Source organism: Osmerus eperlanus, chromosome 6 (genome assembly GCF_963692335.1).
Source record: "Osmerus eperlanus chromosome 6, fOsmEpe2.1, whole genome shotgun sequence".
Classification (NCBI taxonomy): Eukaryota; Metazoa; Chordata; class Actinopteri; order Osmeriformes; family Osmeridae; genus Osmerus; species Osmerus eperlanus.
The window spans coordinates 19491638-19512727 of record NC_085023.1 but is presented as its reverse complement, the minus strand read 5'-3'; the positions used below and the strand labels follow the sequence as shown (position 1 = coordinate 19512727).

The 21090-nt window shown below is 47.5% G+C and overlaps 1 protein-coding gene across 22 annotated transcripts in view; it reads right to left on the bottom strand.

Moving 5' to 3' along the window:
* Positions 1-21090, bottom strand: part of ank3a (ankyrin 3a) — a 104253-nt gene that overhangs the window by 55681 nt on the left and 27482 nt on the right. For 19 of the 22 annotated variants that reach the window (XM_062464260.1, XM_062464269.1, XM_062464254.1 and 16 more), the window contains exons 2-5: positions 3075-3176; positions 2759-2857; positions 1258-1356; positions 471-569 (exon numbers count right to left, since the gene is read on the bottom strand). In XM_062464260.1, coding sequence (XP_062320244.1) covers positions 471-569; positions 1258-1356; positions 2759-2857; positions 3075-3176 — 399 coding nt within the window. Of the gene's footprint in view, positions 1-470; positions 570-1257; positions 1357-2758; positions 2858-3074; positions 3177-9576; positions 9830-10162; positions 10293-21090 lie in introns of those variants that run through there. The other 3 variants (XM_062464272.1, XM_062464265.1, XM_062464275.1) reach the window with 3 other exon arrangements.

Below are 21090 nucleotides of genomic sequence, written 5' to 3'. Positions count from 1 at the left end.
AGGGAGCAGACTGGGAGATAAAAGACCTCATCTTTGACCTGTTCAAGGTCACTCAGCTTGGCTATACAATCAATGATGCACTGCATGGAGAGAGAGAAAGAGAGAGAGAAAGAAAGAGAGAGAGAGAGGGGCGTTGGTGGTAAAACATAATTACAAAAAGGGAGGGCAAAGGGGACGTGGACAGCAGAAAAAGAGAGAGAGAGAGAGAGAGAGAGAGAGAGAGAGAGAGAGAGAGAGAGAGAGAGAGAGAGAGAGAAAGAAAGAGAGAGAGCGAGAGAGAGAGAGGGAGGGAAGGGCGAGGAGGAGAGGACAATAGGGGAAGGCAGAACAATAGAAGTGTGGAGAGGGGGATGTTTCGAGAGGTTGTATGGAGGGATGCAGAAAAGACATGCAGCAAATAAGAGTATGGAGGGGAGAAGTAAGCTAGAGATCTAAGAGGTGAAGAATACACAAGACGGATGGATCCTGACCTCCGTGGCCATGCTCTGACTGGCGCTGTGTTCCAGCAGGAAGCGAACCACCTCCAGGTGATTCTCCTGGGCCGCCATATACAGGGGAGTGAAGCCATTCTGCAGGGACAGGACCACACACACACACACACACACACACACACACACACACACACACACACACACACCCTTAGTACAAACGGAACAATCCAGTGTTTTAAACATGTATTTTGTCACCTACTGTATGTGTGGACAGAGTTAGTATACTTTAAGGACATTCTGCAACAACAAAAAAAGGATGTAAATGATTATCATAAACCCACATTCTCAAAGTCTGGGTTTAATGAGAGTGACAGGTTGTAATAATAGTAATATAGGCATGACTCACTGCATGACTGACTGGCTCTCTGGCTGCTTGCTTGACTGAATGAATGAATGACTGACTTACTGACAGACTGACTGACAGCGGTTTGGAGGAGAGAGGAGAGGAGAGAGTCCTCTATTGTACTCTGCTCTGCTTTACTCTACTCTGTTTTAGGCTTCTCTGTTCTCCTATTCCCTCTCCTTTCACTGTGCGAATTATTATTATTTTTTTGTTTTTTTGTTTTGAAGGTTGATTTTTTTTTCTTTTTGAAAAGGTGGAGAATTTTTTTTTTTTCTAAAGGTTGGAAAAAAACTTTTGAAAAAAAGCAGTCTTAGGTGTGTGTATCCCTACTTAGTACACATACTAGGTGTGTATGTGTACGGTATGTGTGTTTGAGTGTGTGTTTGTATGTTACAGTGTGTGTGTGTGTTATAGATACCCCACCTGGGATTGTGCGTTGACATTTGCTCCATTGGTCACCAGCTCTTTCACCACTTCCGTTTGCCCAGCCAGGGAGGCTATGTGCAGAGCAGTGTTTCCTTTCTGCATTACACACAAGAACGACAAGCACGACTGTTAATCTCTCCCCCACCTGTCCCAGAGTGCTTGTCCGAGTGTGTGTGTGTGTCTGTGTGTGTGTCCGTGTGGACGCCCCCCAGGAGTGTGTGTGTTGGAGTGTGCGAGTATGAGTGTGTGTGTATGTGTCCGTGTGGACGTCCCCCAGGAGTGTGTGTGTGTTGGAGTGTGCGAGTATGAGTGTGTGTGCCCCCTCCGTACCCCCCTGCTCTGGCAGAAACCTCAGCCATGCTTTTGTACCAGAGGAATTCCCCCCCTGGTATCCCACTCCCTCCTGCCAGCCTCGTGTCACTTCCGACACTCAGCATCCAACGCATAAACAAGCTCCCATCCAAACCTCAGCCGTAAATAAAAAAACAGCTTTTTATAAACCCGATCCTCGTTCAGAGGGGCCGGGTCGACCCCCCCACACCCTCCGACCGCGTGATGGGAGGGCTTTGACGGCAGCCCTGATGGTGCTGTTGTGGCACAAGAACAGCAGGCTGCATGTCCTGTTCCATGGGGGGATTCTGACAGAGGTGGGAGGGGTCTGGAAACTACGCTATGGACAGACAGAACAGCTGGACTGATCTGCAGAATGCTTACTGCATGTTTTTGTGCTGCTTCTGATGTCACCTAGAGTACAGTACCTGCTCTCTTGTCTCTCTTCCTGGTCAATAACCAACTACTCTATTCTATTCAGTTTGATTCTATTCTATTCTGTTTACTGTAACTACGTCCTTCACTATTGCTCGTGACTGCTCTGGAGACCTTCAGTAACCCCAAACCTCAATTCAAGCTACAATGATTTTATTCATGTTAATTTTCATGAACGCCACAAGCATCGTTTTTGTTATTTGTTCTTTAGAAGTTATTTTCCAGACAGTGAATTTTCCATTCCAATGAATTTGATTTCCAGAGCTTGCTTTACTCCTGGTTGTATAATTTATCCAAATCAACACACAGGCCTTCAGTCTAATTACAGAGTGATGAAGTGAGGACAAGTCCCTTGTTCACACCATTCAGAAGGAGACCAGCTGGATATTAAGTTGGTAGTTACAGAAATAGCCCCATATCATGCAGTCAAGATAAACTTTTCGTTGACCGCACACCACCTCACAAGCACTGCTCTTTCAATCGTCAATGTGACACGTTACATAATGACAGATAAAAGACCTGAAAGCCTCTCGCTTTTAGACTCTGAGTCCTCAAGGTCTGGGCACACAGGGTTTAATTAGAGGAGAAGATTTATTTTCATTGATGTTGAATCTATCATAATACTGCTTACGGTTTTATGCAAGCCCTTCTCCCACGGGAGAAGCCCCACTCTCCAGTTCCAGTCTGTCGCCAGCAACTGGCTCGCACTCGACCCACCGAGCTAAAGTCTCACCTTGGTCGCTGCGTCCACATTGGCTCCCAGCTTCAAGAGTTCAGAGACTACTTCCACATGGCCTTCCTTGGAGGCAAGATGAAGAGCATTCAGACCATTCTGGAAGGAAACAGAGAAACACAAAAGTTTAAATCCGGCATTACCAGCTTAGAAGGAGGGTAAAAGTTTAGGAATATTGCACTGAAGACATATTAGCGTCCAGTAAAAGAACTATACAATAAAACAAACAAACGGCTAGAACAGCTCTGCTCAGCAACATCTGTTAGCAGACTGTGGTGGTGGACTGTGTTGCATCCAGTAGGCTACATCCACCCACCTGGTTGCAGATGTTGATGTCCACCCCAGTCTTGAGGTAGTCCAGGGCCTTCTCCAGGTTCCCGGCCCTGGCCGCTCGCAGGTAGCTGGCATTGCTGTCTGACTGGAGGAACCAAGAGGGAGGAGACGAAGGTCAAAACACGGATGATTCGAGGGAAGGAGAGAGAGAGCAGGTCGCCACTTATCGATGGCTATCAAACAAAAAAGCACACACATTTCCACCGAAACATCTTGAATAGACCCCTACCAGGTACTCAGTCATTACGGCTTCCTCAGATTCCCTCAAGAGAGGACGCCGACACAGGGACAAGATCGATCCAATTGAATCAAAGCAAACTGCTGACCGCAAAACTCCGCAACTCCAGAGTTCCCACAATGTAGGCTTGCAGGTGCCTCATCTCCGCTCTGTCAAAGCCGGCGAGCAAAAAAACGCACCAGAACCCCAAAACTCCATCTCCGAGAACAAGGTCAGAAGCTCATCCTCCTCCATCGGACACCAGAGGGCTGTTCTCCCAGCTACATCCAACTCGACCGTCTGAACACTCCACACTAGGACCTTGAGATGTCAGCGGTTAGTCCAGGCTTAAAAGACGTAGCTACCATCCAAGGAACTATCCAAACAATCCAGGGATACAGAGAGATGCAACCAAAGAGCGCTTTCTCTACCCGCCTACGACCACAGACAGCCACTCTCGTTATGCTCCGCTGTCCTTTACCTCGTAGAAATAAGGCTTTGTATACAAAAAAAAATGATGAGACAAGCATTTTGGTCGGGTTTCGCCTGTATAACAAATTACCCGTGCGAGCGGTGAGTGCGTGTGTGTTGCGCATGTATATGTATGACAGATGAGATGTGTGCAAAGAGAGGGCAAAAGAAGGAGGGAGGGAGGGAGTGAGAGAAAGAAAGGGGGAGAGAGAGGTAGAGAAAGACAAGGGGATAGAGAGAGGTAGAGAGAGATAGAAAGAGAGTGGGAGAGGCAGTGTTTATGTGTCCTCTCAAGTCAGGTCGCTCTGGGACACTTGACAGATAGTGACACACAGCAAACGATGCACCTTGGCTGGCTGCAATCTAACCACGGTCATTCCCTAACAGAAACAATGCTGGCTTGGTGCACATCAATGCCCTCAGACAGACAGGAAAACAGACAGTAAAGGGACTACAGACTAGATTCCCTCGTATCGTACTGATGTTTATCCAGCAGTTTAACCTACTTCTTAAGAATTGTAAGATAAACTGGGCAAAGAAACAAACTTCACCAGAGATGCCGACCATTATGCGAGCATCCGTGACCGTGAAAACATAGCGGTGATCAGGAATCAGGTGGCTGAGCGGTTAGGGAATCGGGCTAGTAGTCAGAAGGTTGCTGGTTAGATTCCCGGCCATGCAAAATTATGTTGTGTCCTTGGGCAAGGCACTTCACCCTACTTGCCCAGGGGGAATGTCCCTGTACTTACTGTAAGTCTCTCTGGATAAGAGCGTCTGCTAAATGACTAAATGTAAAATGATCTTCCAAGAGCAACCCCTGGAGAACGGCAGCATAGTGGAGATCAACAACACAAGGTCTGATGCTGTCAACCTTGAGAAGATGGCTGAGGATAGTACCAAGGACCATGGCCAATTACGACCACCGACCCAACACATGGACTCAGCAGTAAAGCTGGGTGATTTAAGGTCAAGGTCCCAGTATTTTCTGCTCAATGACCAAGGTTTTGGTCAATCAGTAGTCTCATTTTTATGGTAGAACACAGGGTCAAATCTCTAAAATGAGAATCTCATTGTTAATGTTTAAATGAATGTCTGACTCTAAATGATGACTTAAGAACTATATAACTATGTAATATAAATGTATTCTGAGTAACATGGTAAAAAGTTCTTTGTTTTAGAACAAAGAAGTCCAGTCGACACATTCCAGCAACAAATCAATTTCAGACAATAAGCCATTACTTTCCATTGGATTAAATGCTCTTCATATTTAATACAATGAAACGAAACAGTAAAAAAAAAAAAAACAGCCTAATAGGCTAATTATTTACAAAAGAATCTTGATTATCGGCCTAAAACAAAACATCAAACTGCCCCTTTCATCCACCTCTGACTGCTTCCTCAGTTCTAAGCCCTCGGTCTGCCAGAGGGGTGGATCTCCCTCCTGGTCCTCTGTATTGACAGATGATGTCCTTGTGGGAGCAAGGTGACACCGCTGGTGACACAGCTGGCTCTGAGCCAGCTGCTGCTGCACTGGAAACTCTTCAACCATGAACCATCTCACCCGTCTAATCATTTCAATGAACCACAGCACCACCCAAGCGAAAACATTGCACTTCTTACCAAGTGGGCAGACGTACACTTCTGCATATCTTAAAGTTGTCAATGAGTATGTGTATATAGAAAATAAGTACAGTTTCAGTACAGTTCCAATTGTGTAGAAAAAGATAAATATCATGAACATTTATTATGCTCACGTGTCATATGTTTAAATTAGATTTAAGTATACTCTTTTTCCACTTGCTCCAGTTCCTACTCTCTCAGCTACGAGCTACTGCCTCAGGTGAAACACTGCAAGGCTGCCTCAGGTGAAACACTGCAAGGCTGCCTCAGGTGAAACACTGCAAGGCTGCCTCAGGTGAAACACTGCAAGGCTGCCTCAGGTGAAACACTGTAAGGCTGCCTCAGGTGAAACACTGCAAGGCTGCCTCAGGTGAAACACTGCAAGGCTGCCTCAGGTGAAACACTGTAAGGCTGCCTCAGGTGAAACACTGCAAAACTGCCTCAGGTGAAACACTGCAAAACTGCCTCAGGTGAAACACTGCAAGGCTGCCTCAGGTGAAACACTGCAAGGTTGCCTCAGGTGAAACACTGCAAGGCTGCCTCAGGTGAAACACTGCAAGGCTGCCTCAGGTGAAACACTGCAAGGCTGCCTCAGGTAAAACACTGTAAGGCTGCCTCAGGTGAAACACTGCAAGGCTGCCTCAGGTGAAACACTGCAAAACTGCCTCAGGTGAAACACTGCAAGGCTGCCTCAGGTGAAACAGAAGCAGAGAAGGAGAGTCAGGGCCTGGTTTAGCTGACTGGCACCAACAGGAAGACAACAAAACACACAGAAACTCCCCTTTGCGTTTCAACCCATAATTTCAACTGCAAGCCTTTTCTACAGACCCAACGCCATAAAAAACATTCCCACACAGAAATTATCTCCATATTCCTCCAGTCTGGTTCTCCATAATGACTAGGGACGCTAATAACCACCAACTTAAGCCCCTCCCCCATCTTCAGCCCCTCCCCCATGTTACGCCCCTCCCCCATGTTACGCCCCTCCCCCATGTTTCGCCCCTCCCCCATGTTACGCCCCTCCCCCATGTTACGCCCCTCCCCCATGTTACGCCCCTCCCCCATGTTACGCCCCTCCCCCACCTCCACTCCAGTTGGCGTAGAGAAGAGCCCGTCTCTGTGTACAAGGCATTACCAAGGATGGAGGGAGATTAGCTTGAGAAAATATGATTAAAAATGAGCAGATCAGAAGTTCAGAAAAATGAGGCCATTAAAGAGTATGCTAAGCCTGAAGGAAAGGCATTAATCTACTGTAAGATGGAGAGCAATGGAAGATAGAGATATAGAGTATGGAAGTGACACAGAGAGTGAGAGAGAGAGAGATAAAGCTTACTTATGAAAGAGAGAGAAAGAGAGAGAGAGATACAAAAATAAAGACTTTAGTTGCCCTGTCAAATGACCGATGGCCTTCTTTTAAAGAATCCTCCTATTTACAGGATCGTTCCTAATTACGGCTTCATTCACAGCATCTCAGTGTCGGCGATGGGGCTAATTTCATGTTAAGATGCCATAAAACTGACATTCAAAACTCCTCTTTGGATATTACCATATTTGCCAAAATAACAAGGGACATTTGGCACCACCCAATGAGCTGACAGTATAAACTGACCTGTACTGTAGTGAAATCGTTTTGGCAGAATGCCAGTCTGAGCAATTATTTTACCTCAGGCTTTTCTTTTTCCCAGAATAGAAGAGAAATGTGGATACAAGTGATGTTCCTTGGTTGGGTGTATTTAGAAGGGAGTTAACCGATTTCTTCAGATTTTGATATTGGCACACATTTAGCATACGAGATGACATCATTGAGAGGAGAGGTGATCCCATATCTAGAGGAATGGATCTCTGCCTCTGGTTAGATGAAGTCACATTGGAGTTTGGATCTGGAGTTCAAAGCAGAAATCACACACCCACGCACCCAAACTGATGCACAGGAAAAAAAACATCAATACACACACACCCACAAACAGAAAAGGCCACATAGCACTTAGCTCTCTCTCACACACACACGCACACACACACACACACACACACACACACACACACACACACACACACACACACACACACACACACACACACACACACACACACACACACACACACACACACACACACACACACACACACACAGAGAGACAGACAGACAGACAGCATGTTGATGTCATGACTGCAGGCCTCTGGCAGGCTCAGTGTGGAGTCTAGAAGCCGGGTTATTGTCTCTGTGATCCCCGGTTCCCGTCGACACACAAACCTTCGCTTCAGGCCACACGGGCCCAGAGCACCCAGCGGAGCCAAAGAGCCTCCCAGACACACACACACACATACCCCTCCAACACACACACACACATACCCCTCCAACACACACACACACATACCCCTCCAACACACACACACACATACCCCTCCAACACACACACACACATACCCCTCCAACACACACACACATATCCCCACCCCCCCAACACACAAACACACATACCCCCCCAACACACACACACACATACCCCTCCAACACACACACACACATACCCCCCCAACACACACACACACATACCCCCACCCCCCCAACACACAAACACACATACACCCCCAAAATACACACACATACACACCTAACTCCACCCTCCCCAACACACACACAAAGTACTCATTTTCCACTGGGGGAAAAACAACACTGATATTGACAGCTAAATGCCTTCATCGACAGCCTGTTCAGCAGAATCCTACTGTATAAAATCGTTGTAAATGGTGTCAGGATGAATAGTATAGTCCATCCTAAATGGACAGGGTGGGGACCATAGGGGTCAACATGCTGTGTGAGGTACAGACATACTGACCACAGCCTTGACATCTACAGTATATAACTGTTATATGATGCACAGGAAACAGTAAGATCCTGTGAAATCAGCACCACCCTGTAAGCCGTTATCAATAATGCCCTTCTCAAATATTGCTGCACACTGCTGTACAGGGATGCACTGAGCTGGTGAGGACTGTGATCCAAACTGTACGCACGATGAACAAACCATGTTTTCTGCATCTGCATCTATGTCTCCTCTGCACACACACACACACACACACACACACACACACTAGTGAAGCAGTGAGATGACGTGGAGGACACAGGGAACAGAAGCTGGAGAGCATCCTTCAATGTTCTAACCTTCTGAAAGGAATCTCTAAAAATACTAGAAACACACAGCTGGCGATACACACTGTGCCCCCAGCACCATGACTACCTGGAGGTTAGGCCACGAAGCAGACTAATATAGAACAGATTCAAGCTCTGAAGTGGATGTTTACTCTGTCTCTCATCACACACACAGAAACCTTCATAGAAGAGCACAAACACACACTTAAACACAGCACATGTACTGTATATTTTTGCACGCAAACAGATTACACAACCCCCTCACACACACTATTATTATCATGACGGATCAGAGGGTGATTATCAGTGAGGAGATGAAGCACAACATTCCACCGAGGAACAAGGCCAGGGGAAATCCCTGGTGCAGGCAGCCGGGTGCAGGCAGCCGGGCACACACACTGACTGACTACTGACTAACTACTGAGTAACTACTGACTGATTGAATCTGAATGACTGGATATAACTGACTACTGACTGGCTACGTACTGACTGATTGCATCTGACTGACTGTTTTTAGACTACTGAATAACTGCATCTGACTGACTGACTGACTACTGCCTATTTGACTGACTGCATCTGATTAACTGACTGACTACTGACTGAATGCATCTGACAAGCTCCACTCACATTACTTGCCAAGGTCAGCTGTCGCGACAATACACTGGACACCTAGCCACGGATATCTTTCCGCTAGGAATCTCTTGACCTTGTGAAATTACTTGCACTCTGGTCAAATCTAGGTTACATTAGCATAATAATTTAGCATATAGAGCACATATAGAGCGCAGAGATACAATTAGGTAGTGTTAGCCAAATACAGATCGCGTTGGTCTTAGTTTCAGTCGGGTTACTAACCAGCATCCATGCGCTTCAAAGCTGCTCCCCCACAGACCAGGTACCTGACCTCTGTGAGTCCAACTAACCCCAACAACAAGCTAACCCACCCCGACCTCTCTCCACCAACATCCCCAAAGCTGCTCCTAAAGTCCCCAGAAGCCAAGGGAGAGGAACCCCAGGAGGACTTACGGGTGTCAGGAAATCTGCTGCCTCTTCCACAGCCATGGTCCCTGTCTCTGCACTCTGAGGGAAACAGCTAGTGAAACCTGAGCCTTCTCTGGGTCCTGTCCTGCGCCCGTCCCAGCCCGAGCAGCCCAGGGAGGAGAGAGCAAGGTGCCATTGTGTCAGGTGACCAAGTAAGAGAAGGAGAGAGAGAGAGGGGTTGGGAGAGAGGTTTGGAAAAACGCCAGCTAAGCGAGGCACCGAAATAACGCTTCCCTCCTGGAGCCTGTGTCTCCCATTCAGGATAGAGGGATGGAGGCGGAGAGGAGGAAATGGAGGAGAGGAGGAAAAGGAGGAGAGGAGGAAGGGATGAAGAGAGGAAGATGCGGGTCTCTGTTACCTTCCGAGAAAAGTAAACAGCACCGTTTTTGTGTGACAGTCTGTCTATGTTTTATACACAAAGGGACACACGTAAAAAAAATCCCCTTCTCTCTCCCTCCCTCTGACCCTCTCGTTTTTATGTCAACAAGGGTAAATCCCATCTGTCCCCCAGGAATGACACATAAAGGACCCAGGACAGGGAAGGGCTGAGAGGAAGAACACCCTGACTTACCATATTAGTAGACCGCACTTCACAGCCAGTGTCTCTCTCTCTCTCTCTCTCTCTCGCTCTCTTTCTCTCTCTGTCTCTCACTCACTCAGGAGAGGGGCTCAACGTGATCGAGTTATCCAAGGATAGGGAGAGGGACTGAAAGGGGGCAGGGGGATATCAGGAATAGCAGCTGAATCAAATACTTTGGCTGAAAGGGCTTGACTGGGTCATGTTAACCCCCCCTCCCTCCCTCTTCCAACCCCTCCCTCCGTCCCGCCCTCTTCTGCTCTCTTCTTCCCTCTCTCTCTCCCTCCCTCTCTCCCTCCCTCGCTGCCAGCACAGTCTTTATTGTCATCCTGCTTATCAGCTTTTTTTGCCCCAACACAAAGGGCGCCCGCAGTGTGAGAGCGTGCACGTGTGTGCACGTGTGTGCACGCCGGTCTGTTTACTTTTTGAGCAGAGTGTGTGTGCACTGGATGCTGGGTGTGTATATCATTACCATTTTAAGTATGATTGTGCGAGAGAGAGACAGAGAGAGTCAGAAAGAGAGAGAAATATATAGAGAGAGAAAGTGTGAGAGAGAGAGAGAGAGAGAGAGAGAGAGAGAGAGAGAGAGAGAGAGAGAGAGAGAGAGAGACAGAGACAATGTCAGGCTTGCTCGACCATGCTGTGGGGCTGCTATCTGAAGGGGGATGTGGGGGAGGGAGGGGGGTTGGCAAGAGGGGGAACCAGCAGGGGTAAAAACAATACAAACAGACGCTATTTTGAGGGGCAGGGCTGGGGACTAGTCAATGGGGACAGTTTGATGGGGATTAGGGGGCTTTTCCTTTAGTATTAGGAGCACCCCATCCCCAGAACCCCGACTCCCAACCCTAAACACATGCCCCACATACATTAGCCGGACTGGGGGGGGCGGGGGGGATGAGCCCCTCTCTCCAACAACCCCATCCAGTGTTTATCACACGATCAGCTTGGCACTGCCCTCTCCCTCGAGACGCTAGACATGCAGTTAACCACACCAGACCAGACAAACACCTTCCCCATAGAGCCACTGAGAAGGACTTCTTCTTCTTCTACAAAATGTCTTCTTCTACATGAATGACATGTTCATAGACAAATGTAAATACAGGAAAAATTGGGAGATCCAAACGCAACATACAGTTCCAACAGGAGGGAGTTTTTGCTGTCTAGGCACAACGTAACTTTCGGTCTCTTATCAGTCCAGGAAGGTTTGATTCTCCACCCTTCCCTGTCCACCTCACCCTCATGTCCGACCGTGGACAGGCTTCACCGCTGGCGTCTGTTTCAGACGGACTCTACTGATAAGACAAACACGTTGTGATGCAAGAAGCACTTTATTTATAGAACTATGGCTTTGTACTGCCAACTCCGCACACACCACCCTTTCACACACACACACACACACGGGGCTGCTGACACGATCACGACAGATCTCTCAGCTTCCCTGTCGTTCTCTGTCAAGGCTCCAGAAGCATTCCATGTGCATTCTGGGTAAGTACCAGAGCTATCTACTTCAAAAGCAGAGAGGTAGAGAGAGAGAGAGAGGTAGAGAGAGAGAGAGAGAGAGAGAGAGAGAGAGAGAGAGAGAGAGAGAGAGAGAGAGAGAGAAGGAAAGAGAGAGAGAGAGATGAACTGCTCCTTCAGATACAGTGAAGCAGCAGAGAGATCATGTGACTGGTGGATCGCAGGCCCTTCACGCTACCCAGCATCTTTCCTGGAACGGCGGGGTTACCATGGCAACGGGAGGCAGCCCAGAAGGATTGGTTTTACGAGCCTACTTGCAAAAAAAAAAAAACGTACGACGTGTTTAGACATCAGCTGCTACGTGACCTACTGAAACCTGTTTCCAGCACGATGAGGAAACAGCGCTGGAATTTGAAAAAGCCCAAAACCACGAAACCACAGAGAGCGTGTTAGTATGTAAACAAGTAGTAAGCAACACGTTGTGGTGTCTGTTCTCAGTCAGATGTGCCGGTGGGACTCAACGGGTAATCATCACTAATGGTGGCCTTGGTCAATGCTGGTTATCCGTCACAACAACACTGCCGCAAGACCAGCTGACTGCTCCTTATGTTTGTCTCAGTCGACACACTGGTTTTACACCACAACGCAGTAGCAGTGTATGACTGATCCGCATTGTGTTTTCCCTGTTTCAAGATCAACATGATTTGAGGAACATCGTAAACCCGTTGAAAGGCTGCTGCCTCTTGTCACTAAATCCCTTGCTGCCATCTTCATCAGCTTTTGAGTCTTTTTTTCACGCTACAAGAATAAATAAACACCCTGAAGTCTGGAAAAGAGATATTGATTTTTTATGGTAAAAACCTTAATGGTAAATGACCTGTACAAATGGTGATTTGGAAAAATTCATACTGAGGCATTTTGCCGTGAGAGAAGAACAGAACCTGCTGGATTCTACACTGGGCACTATTCCCTTTACCTAACCTGCCTGTTTGTTCTAGAGAAGGGCAGTATTCTCGTTTCTATTTACAACCACTGTGTGCGCTGAGCCACAAGAGTCTTCTGGAACCACAGCATGACGCTCCACACTGACAAACACACAGACAAACACGTGAAATCACTTTTCCAACAAACGCACATGACATTAATCCTACACTGAAAGGGCACATTGCTCTTCACTAGAAGTTTCTTATCAGTTTTCCAGGTACTGTCATTCTTAGAATGCCAGAACAATAAGTGTTATCGCAGAACATACACATACAGTTTCAGAGTTTTCTGACTCGGTGCGTTCGACCCGAGTGTTTTTGGTGGCACAAGGTTTCAGTGTTGGCTTGCACCTGTGCTACAGTACGAAAGAGCAGATAGGAGCTATCTACCGTCAACATGTGGACAGTATTCCCCTTGAAGCCAGCTGTCCAGATAGCAGGGGAGGTTGTGCCTGCGATGAAGGGCCAGTGTGTTGTACCAACCCCTCCCTGGGTGAGGTGTGTTGACTGCAGAGAGCTCAAAGGCTCAGTCACAACCACTGGGGAGAGGAGGGAGGGGAGACACAGCACAGGCGGGATGGGGAGATACTGAGGAAGAGAGAGGGAGAGAGAAACAGAGAGATAGATAGACAGAAAGAGAGAGAAATAGAGATATAGATAGACAGAGAGAGAAACAGAGAGATAGATAGTCAGAGAGAGAAAGAGAAACTAGAGAGAGAGAGAGAGAGAGAGAGAGAGAGAGAGAGGAGAGAGAGAGAGAGAGAGAGAGAGAGAGAGAGAGAGAGAGGAGAGAGAGAGAGAGAGAGAGAGAGAGAGAGAGAGAGAGAGAGAGAGAGAAAGAGAGAGAGAGGACACAAACATGCAAGTTAACAAAAGCCAAAACAAAACAAAATCCAGCAGAGTTTACATTGGGAGTACTATATGAATCCCCCATCTAGAAGATTCTAAACCTGGAAAGGCCTCTTCCGGTGGGCCAGTTCCCTGCTCGGCTGTCTGGGCCGGCAGGAAACAGCTGACACTAGGGGGACCTGGGAGACTGTTGCCTTGGATTTCCTCTTGCTGACTACTCAGCTGAACAGGTGAAACCTACACACGGACACAGGAGGCCCGATCGATGCCCCCCCAGCCAAAGGCAAAGAAGACATGCGACAAACGTTCCTAGAGAGGATGAGGAGTGAGAGGATGAGTGTTGGGTGGTTGGTGTGCTGGCTGGTTGCCAGTGAGAGGGAGAGTATGAAGGCAAGGGTAAAGTGGTAGAGTGAGAGAGAGAGATAGTGTGAGAGAGAGAGAGAGAGAGAGAGAGAGAGAGGAGAGAGAGAGAGAGAGAGAGAGAGATGAGAGAGAGAGAGAGAGAGAGAGAGAGAGAGAGAGAGAGAGAGAGGGGGGGGGGGGTGGAGAGGGAGAGAGGGGGATGTAGAGGGAGAGAGGGATGGAGACGGAGAGAGAAGGGGGTGGAGAGGGAGAGAGAGGGGGATGGAGAGGGAGAGAGAGGATGATAGATGAAGACAGAGATAGAGAGTGAGAGACACACATGACAAAGATGCTGTGCCAGCAAGTCAGGATATAGCTTAGCGGTAACACAGCAGCAACAACAAGAACAAAAAACAAAAAATGATCACACCCTCATCATAATCCCCGTTGTCGTGACAAAAGTCGGGTGACCTGAAGGACCAGCCTGCCTGCTGAATGGCCAAACACCGGACTCTAGTGGACAACTGCTTCCATGACAACAGCCACATTACAGCAGGAGCTAGCCTCAGCCCTGCCCTGGTCATGCTGCTAGGAACATGTTTCTGGGACCGACCAAAGGACCACAATTTATTTAAAGTTATCATGATATTGCTGGCCTACAGATGTTCAACAATTGTACACCAGCAAATAAAAACTTACTGCAACTCTGTTTACTTTTAACAGCTGTCAGTGTCATGGGCTATGTACAGGGGGTGGTTGTCTTTATGTTATAACGGCCCTCCCCTTTTACAGAACATATATAGAGTCTTACATCAGTCTTTATCAGCTACTAACACACTTGTGCCTATAATTTCTGACAGTAAGTAACCTGGGATTATTATGAGATGTGAATGTGCTGACCCACAAGTAGGCACAGTAAAGCAGTTACACTCAATCCTAGTTGAGCAGTGAAGAGTGTAAATGAGCTATTACCTCAATGTGGGAACTCAAGTGTATGAGCGTGCATGTGTGGGTAGGACCAAGGAAGTGAAGTGGGGGGGGGAGAGACAAGGAGGGGGAGATAAAGAGAGAGAGGTGAAGATGGTGAAACAATTCAAGAAGAGTTAGAGAGGAGGGAATGCAAAGGACTGAAGAGAAAAGACTGACACAAAGTCAGGGAGGGAGAGACAGAGAAAGTAAGAGAGAGACAGAAAGAGAGGGAAAGAGAGAGGGAGAGAGACAGAGATAAAGCGAAAGAGAGGTTGAGTAAAAAGAGAGAGAGATAAAGACAGAAAAGAGGAACAGAGTACCACACAGCCCGCCCTGTCCCTTTCCCATTACACACCTCAACGAATCACACATCATCTTCCTCCCTCTCCTTCTCCTATTGGCTACCTCCATCCTACAGTCCGCCCAGGCATGAGGCAAGGTCCTCGGGGGGCAGGAAACTTATAGCTTCATCTTCAGTCTCTGCACAGCCCAGCAATAATCCTCCCCTTCAACACACTTAACAAAGTAGTTTTTCTGTACAGTTTGGACCATACATATGACCTTTCTGGTAATAGGGTTGGCAATCAATTTTGCAAGCTTGAAGACATTATCTAGAAATGCCATATACTCTAGTAAGCCACAGCTCTCAGCTTTCAGTGGATGTCCTAGAGCAGTGGTTCTTAACCCTGTCCTCAGGTCTTGGCTCCAACACACCTCATTCAAATGCATGTTCATTACCAGGCTTCTACAAAGCTAGATAACGACCCATTTATTTGAATCAGGTGTGTTGGAGCAGGGAAACATCTAAATCATGCAGGACAGGGGTTCCCTGAGGACAGGGTGAAGAACCAGTGTCCTAGAGTGTAGCATTTAGCAGTTGAGTGTGACCAGTGTTTGAACTAGCTAGCCTAGCCAGTGTTTAGCTAGCTAGCTAGCCGGTCGTATCCGTCAGTCCTAAGTGTTCCACCGTGAAGAGACAGAATCCCAGCAGCCCCCATCTTCTCACTCTGAGATCCATTAGCATGCCTGACTAGCTGCAAGGCAGAGGGAGACTCCAGTTTCTCCATAAAACCATCTCCTTCTCTAGTGTCTTTCCAGAGGTTCAGATTTGTCATTTTCAACAACAACAAAAAGTGTCTGGGGAGTCAGGTGGCTGAGTCAGGTGGCTGAGCGGTTAGGGAATCGGGCTAGTAATCAGAATGTTGCCGGTTCGACTCCCGGCCGTGCCAAATGACGTTGTGTCCATGGGCAAGGCACTTCACCCTACTTGCCTCAGGTGAATGTCCCTGTACTTACTGTAAGTCGCTCTGGATAAGAGCGTCTGCTAAATGACTAAATGTAAATGTAATGTCTGGGACATGTTTAATAAAACCTACGCCCGTGGCTCATATTTCGGTGTCTGTGAGGTTTACACGGAGAGCAGAGACAAAGACAGCTGCTGATCGGTGATCAGGCGTCCCCGTGGAGACAGAGCGGCGTATCAGAGAAGGACACAACTGCAGATGATGCTCAGAGAGACGGGCAAGCACACGCTCGTCTGAGGACACACGTGTGACTCCACCGCCACACCGAGTACAGACGACACACCTGGACGTGTGTGTGTGTCTGGCTCCCTCCAGAGCCCGCTCTGCACTCACTGTTCCAGACTGCAGGCCCTCTGGTGGGTCAACGCCAGATATAGGGCTGAGAGTGTGTGTGTGCTGAGAAGGCGCTGCCAACGACACACATAGTCTGCTCCAGGCGTGCAAACACACACACACACACACACACACAGAGCTCTGTCAGGACGAGGAGAAGTTAACAGACTCACTCTCCAGCTCCACCACAGCTGAGGCCAGGGGGATGGAGAAGACCACCACACGCTAAGTTTGACTTCCTGTCTCTCTCCTCTCACTCCCATAACGAGGTTATGAGACTCGGAGCTTTCTCCATTTTCGACGAGCACGGTGTCTTCTGTGGTGGTCTGGTCTGAGGAGGACATCAGGACGGGGGGAGGGGTGTAGGGGTCAGGACGGGCCGTTTGGGAACTGGCCAACAAACAGTTACTGCATCTGCCCCTTTGGCTTCGCTCCACAAGCACATGTGGGCACTTATCGGACGCACTGTGATGTTTACTGCCTGTTGGTGTGTGTGTGTGTGTGTGTCTGGGCTCTTATTGCTTTTGGAACCTAGTGTACTCAGGAAGGGGGTCGGGGGTAGGGGGGTGGGAGGGTAAAGTACAGTAGAAGGCCTTTTAGGCTCCCTTCTCTCTCTGGTGTGCTCCCCAATGCTCATTAGGGCGAGTCAGTAACTGCATTAGACTAAGAGGCAGGATGGAGAGAGGGCCGCCCGGGGTAGACCTCCACACAGTAACTGTATCTAGAGAGCGAGCGTGCGTGCGGTTCTGGTCCACTCTGTCCTCTTCGAGCCGGCTGATGAGGGAAGCGTCTCTCCGGTCAGAACTAATGGAGGAAAGAGAAGTCCTGAAAACACTTACAAAGTTCTACCTCCTCCTAAATGACTGGCGGGAATATGTTTACAGTCGATAAGTACCACTCACAGCAGGCCTGTCTTCTTTTACAATATTTTGTAGTGGGTATGAAATTAAAAAAAAACTTTGTTGACACTTTAACAAACTTTTATCTCATCCGATGAGGTAAGAAAACAGACAGGGTTGTGTATTTTTAGGCTGTGTGATGTTGCCCATCTTCAGTCCTGAGGGAATTGAGAACATTTCGTTTTACTCACCCGGTTCTATCTGACAATCTACAAAGCACAGAAAGAATAATTTTAGTTCTAGAACTGCTGTACGGTTCCATAACAAAAGTCTGGAATGCCTGGAGCTTCACAGAGCTTCCACATACAGATCATGTGCACAGCAAAAGATCCGCTTGAAGTATAAATAGAGAATTTTCACCTCAAAAGATTAATTGCAAAATGAACACATACGCTAACTCCTCTACAACAACGACTTTTGGCACTTATTTCAGTTTATTTCGATCTTGATTTTACGTCAACAACTATTTGTGGATGAAGAAAGACTCAAGTACACTGGCACTGGTATCTTAGTGGGCTGCACGGTATTGGATCTGAAAGTGGGTCTATAAATCACGACACAGTCTGTTTATGTGGACTAGTGAAACTGAATGAAGTGAAGTGTGTCGTAACTGTTTTCGCCTGATCTTTGGCAGGGAGAGAGCACCAGACGAGAGCGGACCGTGAGCCATCTGTCCCCTCTGAACCCCCTCTGTCTCTACACACACACACACACACCACACACACACACCACACACACTTTCTCTTTCTCTCCCTCACACACACGTTTTGTCTCTCAATATCTTTCTCTTTCTCCCTCACACACAAGCACACGCTCTCTCAATCTTCTCTCTCCCTTACACGCACACACACACACACACACAAACACACACACACACTGACATTATGCCAACACATTACAGTTAATCTGCTTTGTCTGACTTTCACTGATTATAGACTCGCATCCCTGAGATGGGAGACAGAAGTATCTATCCTCACACCCTCTCATAGTATCACATTCAACTGCCGCTCCAGTGCCGCACAGCCTGTTTGTCACCAGACATTTAGAAATACCTAAGGATACATCCATATCCGTTCACCGTAACATTCCCATCAGTGAAGAAGGCAAGAAGAGAACAGGAGAGGCGTTGGTTTCTTTGTTAAAGCTGGGTTTTGACACAAGCCAATACAGGGAGGAATATTACTGGTCCTGTACCAGTTAGACCCTCAGGTACAGAACATAACATCCTGTACCAGTTAGAACCTCAGATACAGAACATAACATCCTGTACCAGTCAGAACCTCAGATACAGAACATAACATCCTGTACCAGTTAGACCCTCAGATACAGAACATAACATCCTGTACCAGTTAGAACCTCAGATACAGAACATAACATCCTGTACCAGTTAGACCCTCAGATACAGAACATAACATCCTGTACCAGTTAGACCCTCAGGTACAGAACATAACATCCTGTACCAGTTAGAACCTCAGGTACAGAACATAACATCCTGTACCAGTTAGAACCTCAGATACAGAACATAACAGGCCGCTGGATGGTGGAAACACAGACATTTTATAACATGCCGCTCTGAACTGAGGCAAATAAAACATCTAAGACAACACAAACAGGATTTGATGGCAAGGAATATATACGCTTCAAGGCAGCTTTACCAGCAATCTGCTGACAACAAACATCCATCTCGGTTAGTTGATTGGTTGCTGTCAATTTGTGTCAACTAATCACTCAAGTGAAAAGTGACAATAATAATGTTGTGTCATAGCAACAAAACCCTTCCCTGGGGTTGAGAGTTCACAGGGTTCAAAAGGTCAAGTCGAAACTGAACTGTCACCGTTGAAGACAAACTGTCAGGTCATTGAAGATGACAATGAAAAGAAAGACATCTCATCTAGTTGGAGAGGACCATGGAGGAGGACAACTACTGCTATAATGGCCCCCATCAGTCAGATCTCTCTACTGCCTTCTCCTTCACGTCTGTATAGCACATGACTTTAGTTGGTAGGTAGGTAGGTAGTTACTTTATCAACCCCAAGGGGAAATCACTTTGACCCTTTAAATGTGTGGGCCAGTGTCTCATACTCTCACGGTCACAGTCTCTTACTCTGAAAGTGATTAAGGATGAGCAGTAACATTACTGGATAATAGAGGTGGAATGTACCACTCCTTTCTCAACAGTAGGGGTGTGGTTGAGAATGCTTTGCAGATTTCCCATGACACTAACCATCGCTCTCCACTATTACCCCTCCTCCTGCCTGCCTGATTGTAAGTTGGACCCACATTGACCCTGAGAGTGTCCATTAATCACAGCAGAGTTGACCGGTCACTAAGGCTGCACACTGATCACATACACACACACACACACACAGTTGGTGTGTGTGTGTGTCAACACAAATATGTTGACAGTAGGCTCTCTGTTTTTGGTCGAGATGGGCTCTGAATAATTCAGCATCAAACATTAATTAGCCAGAGTTCTTGGCTCTGTCTGTTTGTCAGGCAGATTCTGTTCCTGTACGTCAGGCTAAACTACAGCAGAACAGACACAGCTGTGTAGCATGTGTGTGTGTGTACATATATATATATATATATTCAGTATGCGTATGTGTGTGTTTATCCAGAGATGTGGCACAGCGTCAGAAGCTTACAGTAAAAACACAATGGTAATAACATTCCTTCCTTGGAGCTACAATCAACCTTTCCCAGCCAAGATATCCTGCAACACATGCCTGCTTTCAGTGGAAGAAGGGTGTTACTTCTTTCTCTATATTTCTATCTCTCACTCCTCTTCACCAAACACCCATGTGACACACATTCTGGAAATATCTACATTTCCACGCAGTGAGGTGACTGTGCAGTGGAGAAGCTGTCTATTTCACGCTCAATTGCATCAAAGAGAAAACATCTTGCTGTTGTCGACGTAGGTTTGGTCTCGGCTGTACATAATAATGCAGCTTTTGTCTATTCAGTGACACAGCAGTGCATGATAGTGGTGAGTGCTGACATTCTGAAAGCAATTATACTGAGAAAAGCATACATCCAGCACATATCTACCATGTAAAACGCTTTTTAGAAGTGTCTGGGGGAAATAATTTAAACAGTGTGGTGAGCATAGACTGGTGCAACATTTACAAGTATGCTAAATAGTGAAACACCAATATGAGGAGAGGGACGTAGGCGGCAGATAGGAGGGCAGGGAGAGGGAGTGATAAGGGCTTTGGGAAGCCAGAGGGACAGGCTCTGGGGGGTGGGGAAAAAGCATTTTCTCTAATCATGAATCTGCGCCTCTTGGATCCCAAGGGAGTGCATATTGCTCCCCCCATCCACATCCCCCCTTTTCTGGGAGGTGGGGGAAGGGGGGGGGGTGTTGGGGGACTGTAACACCAGGTCAAACACAGACTGTGTTTGTAGGTGTGCAGCAGGCTGCAGCAGGCCTTCTGACGGGAGTCTGGCAGGTGGTTAGGAGAGAGCAGAGGGTGGGGGCAGGGTGTGTGAGGGTGGGGGCAGGGTGTGAGGGTGGGGGCAGGGTGTGTGAGGGTGGGGGCAGGGTGTGTGAGGGTGGGGGCAGGGTGTGAGGGTGGGGGCAGGGTGTGAGGGTGGGGGGATTCAGGGGAAGGTGATTATCCACGAGTGAGTGTCCTCAGGGGACAGAATGCAGATCTAAGGGACAGGCAAGACCATAACAACAGCAGACAAGAATAACACACACACACATATATATATACTGATGAGGACTTATATACTGATGAGGACTTATATATATATATATATATATAGGCTACGCGTAC